Here is a 13106-nt window from a genome sequence, read left to right as displayed (position 1 = left end):
CTCCTTCGTGGCCCACGACGGCCTCAGAAACGCCTGCTCTGTCAGGGGGACACCGATGACCGGCAACTCTTCCTTCTCAGCTCCCTGGGGTGTGTCCTCTGCCCGTGCCCCCCCGCACCCCTGCGGGCCCCTCTCTGGCTCCACCGCCCGTGTAAGCACAAGCCGAGTGTGAGAAGGTTTCTCTTCTCACAGTCTTCTCCCCGGTTGACCTTCTTTTTTAAACCCTACCGTGTCCGTTCCCCGCCCCCCCCCCCCAGGGGCCTCAGTTTCCTCATCTGCACTATCAGGGACTGGACAGAAGATCCGGACACGGGACTCTGTCCACACACCGTGCCAGCGCCCCCAGCACCACCTGTGTCCCCAGGGCGGCTCCCCGGTCCCAGCCTGGCTCCCCAGCTCCGCGTCCCACGGCTCTGGTGTCCGTGCCGTCCTGGGTGGGCGTCCTCCACACCCTCGGGGCCCCGGCCCCTTCCTTGCGCCTCACTCGGCAGCGTCTGGTTTCCCCCCCGCCCCCCGCACCCCCCGGGCTCTGTGCGGAAGGACCAGCCCGCTTCCTGGAGCAAAAGCCAAGGGGACGGAGGAGAGGGGCCCGTGCCACGTCTCCGTTCCTTTAGAAGCGCGTCCTGACTGCGTCCGGCATCCAGGCCGGGCCAGCCTGTCACAGCCGGCATCGCGCCCGGCCTCCAGGGGGGCGGCGGGCCTGCGCTCGGGTGTCCCCCCGCCGTCAGCCTGCAGGAAGGCGCATCCCGCCTCTCTTCCCGGCTCTGACCGGGGGCCGTGTCGCGTGGCAGGAGTGGCCACGGGACATTGTCGCTAAGAAGGCCGCTTTGTTTCCTTCCAGACCTGCGCCAGGAAGGCGGCTGGTGCCCGGCCGGAGCCCGGCGGCGGGCCGGGGGAGGGGGACCGGCGGGAGGCCGGGGGCGCGCGGTCTGGAAGGACTTACGCGGTAGTTGGAGTGTGCTCGGTTATTGTGGAACCTTCCCAGCGGGATGTGCTCGGAGTAACCTGGCGAGTACGTTCCCACCGACGGGCCCGTCGGAACGTGGTGAAAAATGAACCAGAATCCGGTTTCCTGTGGGAGGAGGGCACCGGGGGGGAGAGCCGCCGAAATCAGCCCAGCACACCCCTGGTCGGGGCCGCGGGCTGGCGCCAGCCCCCCACGGGCCCCCCGCCGCCCTCCCCCAAACACATCTCCGGGAGACGGTCCAAACTCTGGCAGATGCGTTTCGTGGGGCCCACCCGGGCTGTGCCGACCCTTCACAGGGTCCCGCTCGATCGGCCGTGGGCTCCAAGCGGCTGGATTGCAGAGTCCCGGAGGGGAACGTCCCATGATGTGCTTGGCCCCTCTCATCTGGCAGCTGGGGAAGCCGAGGCCCAGAGACGGCACCTGGCCCGCTCGGGGTCCCCCGGACGGCGAGCCGCAGGGAGGAGTGGCCGTGTAGACGGAGTGCCGTGTTTGGGTCCCACGCACGCCCCTGGGCACGGCAGCGCTCCCTGCCTCGGTTTCCCCACCCACCACATGGAGGGTAGTGGCGCCGGCCTCGGGGGGCTGACGCGAGAATTAAACTACTTCGGCTTGGAGCGCTGGTGTGCCAGGCACCGCCCAGGCTGCACCCATTGGATCCCACGAGGAGTCATTTCGATAAAGTGCTTTGATCGCCGATATGATGCAGCGACGGAGCCATCCGTCAAAAGCAAGTCCATCTACCGCCAGTCTGGTTTTTATGTCTCCGCCCCAGCGGAGCCTGAGCTGGGGCCCCGAACCCACACTCCGGGCTCATCCCCGGCCGCCGCCGCCTCCCAGCCCCCCACCTTCCCTTCTGCCCGGCCCGGGACCCCTTGCGCTCACCTCAGAGCCCGCGGCCGCACAGTTGATGAGGTTGTTGTTGGGGTTGGCCATCCAGAAGGTGGACACTGCGCTGCAGGGGGGGGGGGGGGGGGGACAGAGATCGCGTGGGGTCACGTGACGGGCAGCCAGCTCCTGCACCCCTCGTCAGACACTCGAGGAATCCTTAATTTGCGATGAGACTCGGTTTTCTCGTTCGAGTGCGGTACATCTAAGCGCCTCACGTGCTCAGAATTTCCAGGGGGCCATGGCCCCGTGGGGCGGAGGCAGACCAGAGGTCACGAGTGCCCGGGAGAGGGGCCGTTACTAAGGGGGAGACCCCGCACCGGCGGGCGGGTCACACGGGAACCCCCGTTTGCCGGTGCCCACGGCCACACGCCCTCTCACGGGAGCGCCGTGTGACGTCGGCAGAAGCCGGAGGATAAGAACAGAGGTTCTCTGATGGACATGAGGCGAGCTGGGGAGGTACAGCACACCCTGCCCTCTGCACCCCCTGCGCCCTCTGGCCGCGAGGCTGAAGGCACCAGGTGGTGAAGGGCTGGCAGGTGCAAGCTTCCCAGAAGCCCCAGGGTGCAGAGGTCAGAGGCCACCTGGGGCGGGGAAGGAGGGGGGGGGTTGTGTGTGGCCTGGAGACGAAGCCACTCACTTGCAGTCCTGCCGGGGCTTGGGGACGTAGCCCGGGTACGAGTCTTCCGTGATCATCCTGCACATCTTGCTGTCCCGGTCGGAGGGGAGGAGGGTTCCAGACTTGACCAGGAGGCCCAGACAGTGGTCAAAGGTGTTGCGTTCCTCCGGCCCGTCCTCCGTGAAGAAGCAGTGGCCCAGGGAGTTATAGCCCACCACGTCCTTGACCTGCAGGGGCCAAGACAGGAGGGGACACGTCGCCCAGCGTCCAGCTGCTCATCAGGCACACGTGAGACGCCGCCAGCCGTACGGCCGGTCCCGCTGGGAGCAGGGGAGGCGTGGGGAGGGGGAGGGACGAACGGCGACTTCGAAGCCCCTTCCCGCTGGAGGTGCTGCGGCCGAGGCTCCGCGGGGCGGGAGGGGACAGGGTGTCAGAAGTGCGTCCAGGAGGAGGCAGGGACAGGTCACGTGAACCCGCCCTGGCGAGAACGCGGCGGGCCCCCGGCCCACAAGGACGGCAGGCGAGGTCCGGCACAGGAAGGTAGGGGGAGCGTCCCCGGGAGGCAGCCCGAGGGCCAGGCCAGGCCGTGCCCTCACCCGGGGGCCCGGGCCAGCCTCACCGCCCAGGAGGCACAGCCCGCGACATCTGCAGACTCGAGGGCCAAGAACCAGAAAAGTGTGCGAACCCCAGCTCGTCAGAACCCATCTTGGAATCCCGGAGTCAGCGGGGGGCGAGGGGCGCAGGGGGGAGGAGGAGCGGGAAGGCCGTTCTCAGGCCCCGAGAGAGCCGGGATGGTCCCAGGGCATCTGTCACACAGGCCCCCGGCCCCCGGCCCCCTTGCCCGCCGCAGATGAGCCATTCCAGCTCTGCCATCTCGGAGGCCCCTTCTGGGCCTGAACCCCGCTAACATAGCAGTCTTGGAACCAAGAGATCCTCAGGTGGGCCTGAGCCCCAGCTCCCTGCCCGGCGCCAGTCGCTCACAAGCATCTCTGGCAGACGGGCTCTGTGCTCCCCCTCGAATGCCCCAGAGACGGGACGCTCACCACCTCACCAGGCAGCCTGTCCACGGTGGGACCCCCAGGATGGCGAGAAGCACCTCGTTCTTAACCGAGACCTGCCGGCCTCACCCCCACCCTGGGGCCTGACCGCCCAGTGGCGTCACCCGACGAGGACGCTCCTGCCTCCCTAGGACCGTTCCACTCACACCTGTTAAGTGCCTACCGCCAGGCCCGGCCCGGAACATCCACACACCGTCCAGACACAGCTCCCCCCCCGCAGTACCGGGCACAGTTGGAGGGGCCGGCCCGTACTTGGCCGGATGTTTAGCGGCAACCCTGGCCTCCGCCCCCGATGCCGACAGCACCTCCTCAGAGTGACAACAGGGGCGCCTGGGCGGCCCGGTCGGTTGAGCCTCCGACTTCGGCTCGGGTCACGATCTCTCAGTCTGTGGGTTCGAGCCCCGCGTCGGGCTCTGTGCTGACAGCGCGGAGCCCGGAGCCTGCTTCGGATTCTGTGTCTCCCTCTCTCTCTGCCTCTCCCCTGCTCGCACTCTGTCTCTGTCTCTCAAAAATAAATAAACATTAACAAAAATTTTTTTAAATGTCTCCAGGCTCATTGCCAATATTGCACTGGTGTGTGTGTGTGTGTGTGTGTGTGTGTGAGAGAGAGACAAAACTGGCCTGACTGGGATGCACAGATCGAGGGTAAATACCCCAACTCCCTCCCAAGTCGTTGACAAAGCCTGCCCATTCCCATTTTTAGGCAACCATGCTCTGGAAGCATCCGGAACGGGGACCCTTTGTGTCCTTTTAGTCTTGCTGAAACCTCGCACGATTCTATGATCACTGTTTTCGGTTCTTTGCTTTGTTGTGTTTTTAGAGGTAGGGAAAGTGAGGCTCTGGGAAGTCAAGTGATTTGCCCAAGGTCACAAGACCCACGTGCTCAAGGTCAGGGCTGGAACCCCAGTTTTCTAATTGTGTCCATTCACCGGAAAGGGGAGGATCCGCCCTGTTCCAGGCGAGCTCTGTTCCCTCAAGCGTCCGTCCCTAAACTCTGGCCACTGGCAAGGGCGTGATCTTGAATCCCATTCGGTCCCTCAATGAGCATTTTGTAAACACCAAAGTCATCCAGTGGGACTGTTTCCTCTCCTCCCAGTGAGCTCTGAAAGCGTGTTATAAATAGCCTGGAAAGACAAGGACGGGAGGAAGAGGCAAAGAGCTGGGAGGCATCTCAGAGCAAGTTCCGGGCCTCAACTTGGCAAGGAGGGCAAGATGCCCAGGGAAGGGGCGGGGGGGGGGGGGGTGGCGGCTCCCAGGGGCTCATGAACCTCGGGCTGGAGCTCCGCTTGGACCCAGGCCCCCTGCTTCCCACCCGAGGCTCTTCCAAAATCGTAAGCCCCTGCCCGCCCCACCGTCTGATCACACCTTGCGTGGCCCTTCTCTGAAGGAAGTGACTGGTGGATCGGGGACATTCTAATCCTGACCAGTGCCCCAGGGAGAACTCCCTCCAAGCCCCTTGAGGTGCGCCACAGAGAGAAAAGTCCCCATCGAAAGGAGGAACAAGGACTATTTTTTGGGTGTCAGGTATCTTACAGAATCTCACTTAATTCTTATGACCACATCATTCCCTCTCACCCGATGACACTGAGGCAGAGAGTTGCCCAAAGCCACTTTCCCTTCAGGGACAGAACTGAGACCCGATTCTCCATCTGCCTGATCCTATAACCTGTGTGCTAATCGGCTGTCTGTACCCCAGGCAGAAAAAACCCCCCTCATCCCGTGTTGCATTTCTTTCTCCTTATCGGGCTGGCAGGGGGAGGGCGGTGAGGGTGGTGTGGGCGGTCCAGGCGACAGCACGGGACGGGGGAAGCAGGTGCTGGGTGGGGAGTAGAAGGCACAAGTTTCCGCCACAGATTTGCTGCGCCCGGCCCGGGAGCCCCTGGTGTGACAGGTGCCTCCTGGAGCCTTCTGGCTCCTGGGTCTACGATCAGTCTGCCTTAGAGCATTTCCCAGGATTAGATATTTACACCGTGACATACACAGAACTGGAGACAGAAGACGGGCAGACAGGTAGAAAAATCGGGAGGCTGGAGCCGCACGTGCAAACACACGCATTCAGATTTGCAGGAGGTCACCAGGTCCCTGCGCACGCTAATCCAATAACGTTTACGTATTTCTGACACAGAGAGGGACAGAGCGTGAGTGGGGGGAGGGGCGGAGAGAGAGGAGACACAGGATCTGAAACAGGCTCCAGGCTCTGAGCCGTCAGCCCAGAGCCCGACGCGGGGCTCGAACTCACAAACCGCGAGATCGTGACCTGAGCCGCAGCCGGACGCTCAACCGACCGAGCCCCCCAGGCGCCCCCTTCCGCAGTATTCTCTTCCACGAACTACACCCGTTCCTTCCTTCTCCTGGACATCACCCCTGTTGACGGTTGCCAGTCCTGAGAGGGATTCCTGAAAGCTCTTTTTAAAGTCTTCAACCATCGTTAGGTGGGGCTTCACCAAAATTTCTCAGCCCTCAGGGGCTGCTTCAGTAAAAATGACCATTTAATCTGCCGTCTGGTGTTACAGCAGAGGGAGGCGCCGGGAAGGAAGCTGGGAAAACGGGTACAAGGAGGCGCGTCCCCGGGGCAAAGCCGCCTGCCTACAGCAAGAGAAAGAAACGGCCGTCGGAGACAAGGAGACCCGAGTGGAAACGGGCCCTGCTGATGCCGCCGTCCCGGGTACGTGTGACACAGTTCGTCGTAGTGAGAAACTTGCGGCAAATACGATCATATTAAAAGAAAGACCGGGATTCCCAGGCTTCCACCGCTAATCGTGTGTGTTTTTGAGCCACCGGAGAAAAGAGGCCCGGTGTCGGCGGTAACTTGCTTTGCAGTGTCGTAAGGAGCGTCGGAACACGCGCACGAAGCCGGGAAGGAGGCAGAGCCCCGTCGCCCTCCGTCCGCCTCGCCAGGAAAGGACCGAGGCCCGGAGCGGGAGGCAAGGACAGCGGCCGTGGCCCGTTTCCGGTTGCTTCCTGCGCTGACCGGTGGGTGGGGCGGCCCTCCCTCGTCCCCGACCCGTCAGCAGAAGCCCCGGCCAGGAAACTCGTGGGGGAAGCAAGCAAGGGTTCCTCACGTGGGCTCAGGAGCAGCCAAGTTCAAGAAGCGACTGAGACTATGAACTCGAGAAACCGGGAAGAGGGGAAACCAGGAGACACGCACGCTCGCCCGTGAGTCCCAGAGCTGAGGTGGGGACACAGGGCAGGGGGCTCCTGCCAGGGGTGTCCAGGGGTGCCCCGGCCATCGGCAGAAGGACACGGGATGGCGTGTCCCTAAGGCTGGAGGGCTTGTGGGGGCGGCACGGGGCACGGCCAGCAGACCCAAGCCGGGGGCGTCCCGGCTGCTCCTGGAGGCACTTACACCAACGACGACACATTGCGAGCAGGGGACGAGGTGGGGAAGCGGGGAAGGACACGTTTTCTTCCCCACCCCACTCTTCGCCCCAAAAACAGGGGAGTCGGGGGGCGGTGGGGGGACGAACAGAATCCATATGGGCGTCTTTTCTACCTTCCTCAAAACTACTGGAAGACATTCATTGTTTCCACGAAGGAAAGGTGGGGGGTCCCCCGTGTCCTGCCCCGGAGCTCAGAAACACACACGAGGACGCGGTGGGAGCCCCCCGCAGGCCCCCAGGTACCCCGCGTGCGGACACCTTGTAGGACGGCCTTCCCCTGAGCACTGGCCTCGCCCACACGGTAAACCGCTCGCGCCGAGACGAAGCGAGCGAACGTAAAATGCCGACGGAGAGGGTCCGGCCCCCTTCCGACGATGCGGTGCGGCTCCCAAACCCCAGCTCCCCTTTGGGGGAGGAACAGGAAGGGCTCAGGGAGTCAGAGGCCCGCGCTTCGTCCGGGTTTGAGCCACGGCGATTCGGGTTCACCGTGGAAGGGCCACACGGGTCCGTGGCTCTGGATGGCACCCGGGGGGCTGACGGCTGCTGCCTCCCAGTCTGGTGGCCGGCGTCCCCGGGTGGGCAGACGGAAGGACGGCCGCGGGGCAGGACCGCAGGGTCTCCTGCCTCCGAGGGGGCTGTCCGCGGCTCTGGCTCCAGAAAGCCTTCTCTGCCACGGGGGCAGCTCCCCGCCTGCATCCCTGCTCGGGCCGCTCGCCCCGCGGCTGCCTGCCGAGGCCTCCGCCCCCCTCACCACTGCTGGCCCTGCGTCCCCCACCACTGCCTGTTTCGGCCGAGACCCGGGCTCCGGGCTCTCGGAAGCCTACCGTGACCAAGATGGCCACAACCTCTCATTCTTGTCGTCTTTTTAAAAAAAATTGTTTGTGTTTATGTATGTATTTTTTGAGAGAGAGAGAGAGAGAGAGATAGCGAGCAGGGGAGGGGCAGAGAGGGAGGGAGAGAGAGAGGGAGAGAGAGAGAGTCCCAAGCAGGCCCCGCGCTGTCAGCACAGAGCCTGAACTCATGAGCCGTGAGATCGTGACCTGAGCCAAAACCGAGAGTCCGACGCTTAACTGAGCCACCAGGTGCCCCCTTCGTTCTTATTTTCTAACTGAGAAACCACGAGAGGTGTTTGTCAGGCCCTGCACAGCCGCACGTCCACGCTACATGGCGCGTGCGTGTGTATGTGTGAAATGTCCACGCTACGCGTGTGCGTGTGACTGCCCCGAGCTTGAGAACAGCTCCCACTCAGCCCAGATCTGTAGTTACAGGGCCTCTGGGAATCTTAGTACCTTTCTCTCCAGGAACGGGAAGCAGGGGTGAATTTACGCTGAGTTTAAGGACGAAACTTCAGAACCAATGCTCCAATCAAGCAAAGGGCCTCACACTCGGGCCTGTTCCCCTTCTTAACTAATTCTGCGCCGTCCCGGTTCCCACAGCGTCTGAGCTCAGTCACCACCCGCGAGGGACCGTCTCCGACTGCCCGCGTGGGGTCCGGTCGGCAAACCGCGCGGGCGGACGGCACGGACCAGACGCTGCTCCGGGGCCGAGTGTGTGCCCCGCGCCCCGCGTCCTTGGCTCCCTCCTTACAACCACCGCGTGGGACGGGTCCTGCCCGCCTCCCCGTTTTCCGGAGGAGGAAACAGAGGCACGGAGAGGTATGGTGACTGGCCCAGGCCGCACGACTCGCAAGTGGCAGGAGCCGATGAAAACCCAGAGCCCGAGCTTGTCCGGTGCCTCGTGCTGCTTCCCTGATGGTTTCCCCTTGTAAGTCCTACTGTCTTTCTGCTTCAGCCAGAAGACGGCCCCCTTCCGTCTTCCTTGAGCCGGAAAAAAGTTCACGTTCAGCACAACCCCTCCCCTCCCGCCGGGGAGGATCAGCCCCGGCCCCCGGTCAGCTTCCACGGGAGCCCCGGCCGGGGGGGGGTCCCCTGTGGCACCCGTGCCTGTGTTTGCTGCGACTTCCCCACCCGGCTGAGGAGGGAACGGGGTGCCACGGCTCATACCCTGGGGACTAAGCCCTAGAACCCGAGGCTTCCAGACCAGGCCCCGCGGCCCATGCCGTCCCCCCGTTTCTCAGTGGGTTTTCAAATCCGAGCACTTGAGGCAGCAGGCACCGCTCAGAACATAGGAGCTCACCGAGCAGACTGGCAGTGGCTTCACCAGCAGCACGCGGACGGCCTCACCCCTCCCCTGCCCGGTGCGGAGGTCCATCACGTCGGGCTTCGAGCAGGGCTGCAAACTCGGGGGGCTTTGGGGGCCAACGGGCCACGGGTCGAGTGGCACCGGCCTGGGGCGTTTGCTGTAATGTGCTAGGGAGTGGGGGACACAGGGGAGCCCTCGGATGCAGGCCCGGCTCAGCTGTGGCCCTGCCCCAGGCCCTTGTGCCGTGCTGGAGTGTGGGTCCCACCTGCCTACCCAGACCACTTTTCTTTTTTTTTTTTTCTCTTTCAAATGCAATTGCTTTTTGAAACTAAAAATTTTTGAACGTTTTATTTTTGGAGAGAGAAACAAAAGCATGCAGGGGAGGGGCAGAGAGAGAGAGAGAGAGAGAGAGGGAGGGAGACACAGAATCCGAAGCAGGCTCCAGGCTCTGAGCCATCAGCACAGAGCCCGACGCGGGGCTCGAACCCACGAACCGTGAGACCACGACCCGAGCCCACGTCGGACGCTTGACCGACCCAGCCACGCAGGCGCCCCCCCAAGACCCCTTTTCAAGAGAAGCCAAGAATCCAGATTTCTCTGTGAAACCTCTTAATTTTTAAATGATGGAAACTAATCCCAATGTTTCTTTAAACACTATTTAAGCCAAACAAAACACAATCTGGATTCAGCTTGCAGAATGCCAGCTTGTAACGTCCAGGTCTTAGAATTTCTAGAGGATAAAAGTTGAGTTCTTTATCTTTTCTTTTTCTTTCTTTCTTTCTTTCTTTCTTTCTTTCTTTCTTTCTTTCTTTCTTTCTTTCTTTCTTTCTTTTCTTCCTTCTCTTTCTTCCTTCCTTCCTTTCCTTCCTTCTCTTCCTCCCTTCCTTTTTCTTTTCTTTTCTTTTTTCTTTTTTCCCTTCCTTCCTTTCCTTTCTTTTCTTTCTTCCTTCTCTTTCTTCCTTCCTTCCTTTCCTTCCTTCTCTTCCTCCCTTCCTTCCTTTTTCCCTTTTCTTTCTTTCTTTCTTTCTTTCTTTCTTTCTTTCTTTCTTTCTTTCTTTCTTTCTTTCTTTCTTTCTTTCGTTTTTTTGAGAAGCACAGAGAGAGAGGCAGAGGCAGAGAGAGAGAGAATCCCAAGCAGGCTCCACACTCAGCACAGAGCCTGACTGGGGGCTCGACCCCACAAACCATTAGAATGTGACTTGAGACAAAATGAAGAGTCCGATTTTGACTGAGCCGAGTCACCCCGGGCGCCCCCCAAGTTAAGTTCATTTAAAGAAGAACAACTTAGTGTAAAAATCGGCTGTGCGAATCGGGACAAGCCTGATGCACACTCTGCTCACGAAGCCGTGCCTCCCGGCGGAGCTCACGCTGAAGGACGCCCGGTGCCACAGGGGAAAGGTCTGTTGCAGCCGCCACAAGCGTGGGGGGCAGAGGCCACGGCGTGGACTCTTGGCATGACCCCCTTGCCGGCCCTGGCAGACCCGTCGTGCCACGGAAAGGTCCTCGGATGGCCCACCGCTCTAACGCGGCACCGAGGGGCTGGGATTCCCCGGGACCACTGCCAACTCGCCCCCCCTGCAGCCCGGCGCCCTTCGGCAAAGGCACAGCCCTGTTCCCTCTTTCCGCTTTGGCTGGAGACCTGCTCTCAACTGGCACCATGCTCAACTGTGAGGCAAGGATGGTTCAATCCCCAGCAGAAACGACCAGATCCGGACGTCCCTCCAGCGCCGACGGCCCGGAGGAAGGGGACTCGAGGGCGGGGAGGTGACGGAGCCTCCTCTTCCCCGGGAAGCAGGTACTTACCAGCAGGCCATTGGAGCCGTGCACGGTGACGCAGCGCGAGAACGTGTGGTGGATGGAGAGCTCCCGGACGTAGGTGGGCGGGTCGTAGCCTCCCCGTCCGTCCACGTCGCCCGCCAGGTGGAAGTGAATGGGGTACTGCCCCACCAGCTGCTGCCCCATGTGCTTCAGCTCCACGCCCTCCAGGTGGGCCGCCTTGAAGCCCAGCGCGAACTGGAAGAGGGGAGCTGAGGGTCGGAACGGTCTGGGAGGTGCCCCCGGCTCCTCGCTGCCGCCACGTCCCACACACGCAAAGGGCCGGGCCAAGCCCTGCCTCGGCCATGAAGCAAATCAAAGATCCGATCTGCAAATGGCCCTTCTCATCCCCCGGGGCGGGGGCGGGGGGGGGGGGTCGAGGCTCTGCGAGGAACACAGGGATGTTACCAGGCAGTGAACTTCCCCGGGGCGGGGACCCGCGGACGGACTGGGCAAGAGCGCTTCCATCCCCGCCCCCACTCCTAGGTCCCCGAGGGTCACGAGGAAGGGGGATCCCCCAGATAACCGGGGGCGGGGGGAGGCTGGCATGAGCCCTCCCCCCGCCAGGAGGATGGGAAGCCGGGGTAGGGCGGGCCATGGGGCAGAAGGAGCCTGTGGCCTGGCCCACGGTCTCCAGGTGAGAGGAAGGGGATGCTGAGCCCAAGTCCCCATCAGCCCGTGACTCCGGGAGCGTGTGCGGGGCTCGGGGTGCCCCAGGGGCTGGCTACACCGTGCACGTCCTCGAAAGCACGCTCCAGAAACGCCTCCCGTCAACAGTGGGGCTCAGCCCTCTGCCACTAGAGTAGGGTGACCTTCGGGACTCGCCAACCACTGTCCCCAAGGCAGGCGTCACCCGCAACGTGGCTCTGGTCGGGCCGCCCTGGAGGGCTCTGTTGGCAATGCCTCCGAGGTCTGGTTTGGGCCACGTGGCAGGGAGCTGGAAACAGTTCTCGGCTGAGAACGTTCCCGCAACCCCTGCCCCCTTCCTCCCCAGAACCCGACGGGGGCGTAGGTGCACCTGCTTCTGGAGGTTTACCGTGACCTCGCGTTGAACGAGCAGGGCCCGGGGACTCTGGGAGCCCCTGGGGGAACACGTGGCTTCACAGCATGACGCTGCCACGTTGGAGCCGGTGGGGCTCCGGTGGGGAGGTCTGGAAGCTTCCCTCTGGCGCGCAGTGGGGTCACCGAAAAACCTTATCCTGATGACACGCGATCGTAGCTTCGCGAAGCTCTACGTCAGTGACCCTAAGTCACTGACAACAGCGGCCACACACGGAGCTTCTGGGCGTCCAACGGTACCCAAGGTGCCGGGTAAGGGCCCCGTACACAGGGATGCCGACGAACGTCCTCTTTGGGCTCAACGCTAGGCAAGCACGAGCTCCGAGAACCGACAGCCGTTTCGACTTATTGCCGGGGGAGGACTCGGCAGCCGGGATCTCCGTCTCTGCCCGGAATGCTCGCGGGCAAGCTTTGCGCCAGACCCTGCACTTCCCCCCCCCCACTCTTCCTGAACTTGCATGGATCTGTGGCAAGTGGGGCTGTGTGAGTCAAATGCCCGTTCTTCCGGGGAACCCTTGGGGTGGGGGGGGACACCGAAGAAAGAGAGCGAGCACAGTGGCTGAGGGTCGGAAGCCGTGAAGGCAGGGAGCGCGGTGTGCCGTGTGACTGGGGGGCGGACTCATCTGTCTTGTGGCCGAGTGTTGACGGCTGGGACAGCACAGCTCTGGTCTCTCCCCCGCCGGTCCTGCCTTCTGCTCCCCGGCCCGGCCCGGCCAGGGTCCCGGCCAGGCTGGCATCGTGAGAATCCTCCCGGCCGCGAGGACCCTTACCTTGATGTGGCCCCCAAAGGTATCGAAGTCAAAGAAGCTGCAGATGTGGTTGCTGTAGGGGTAACACCTGTCCTCCATCTCCCCCATCACCACGATGTTCCGGCTCAGGAGCCCGACCTCCGCCCGCATGTCCACACCGTCGATCTCCTCCCCGATGTGCAGGTACAGGGGCTTCCCTAGGGCGGAGAGGGGGGCGGGAGATCAGAGGCCTGTGCTTCAGGCCCCACGGCTGCCACTCGTGTATCACCGCGCCCCGTGTGCTCGGAGGTCCCCGTGGTCCCCCAGCCCGGTCCCATTTTATAGAAGAACGAAGGCCATGCAGAGATGGCATTTGTCTCCCGGCATCGGTCCCTCCTGGGGTCTGTCGGTTGTAGCTCCCCATGTGCTCCTGGGGAGACCCACGTGTCCCAG

The 13106-nt window shown here is 62.7% G+C and overlaps 1 protein-coding gene across 7 annotated transcripts in view; it reads right to left on the bottom strand.

Moving 5' to 3' along the window:
* CEMIP (cell migration inducing hyaluronidase 1) overlaps positions 1-13106 on the bottom strand; it is a 132458-nt gene that overhangs the window by 20549 nt on the left and 98803 nt on the right. For all 7 annotated transcript variants that reach the window (XM_058736371.1, XM_058736374.1, XM_058736376.1 and 4 more), the window contains 5 exons: positions 12696-12871; positions 10855-11064; positions 2493-2698; positions 1850-1919; positions 944-1072 (listed from right to left, as the gene is read on the bottom strand). In XM_058736371.1, coding sequence (XP_058592354.1) covers positions 944-1072; positions 1850-1919; positions 2493-2698; positions 10855-11064; positions 12696-12871 — 791 coding nt within the window. The remainder of the gene's footprint in view (positions 1-943; positions 1073-1849; positions 1920-2492; positions 2699-10854; positions 11065-12695; positions 12872-13106) is intronic.

This window comes from Neofelis nebulosa, chromosome 7 (assembly GCF_028018385.1).
Source record: "Neofelis nebulosa isolate mNeoNeb1 chromosome 7, mNeoNeb1.pri, whole genome shotgun sequence".
In the NCBI taxonomy this organism is placed as follows: domain Eukaryota; kingdom Metazoa; phylum Chordata; class Mammalia; order Carnivora; family Felidae; genus Neofelis; species Neofelis nebulosa.
The sequence above is the reverse complement of the archived record's forward strand: the minus strand, read 5'-3'. Positions and strand labels throughout refer to the sequence as shown.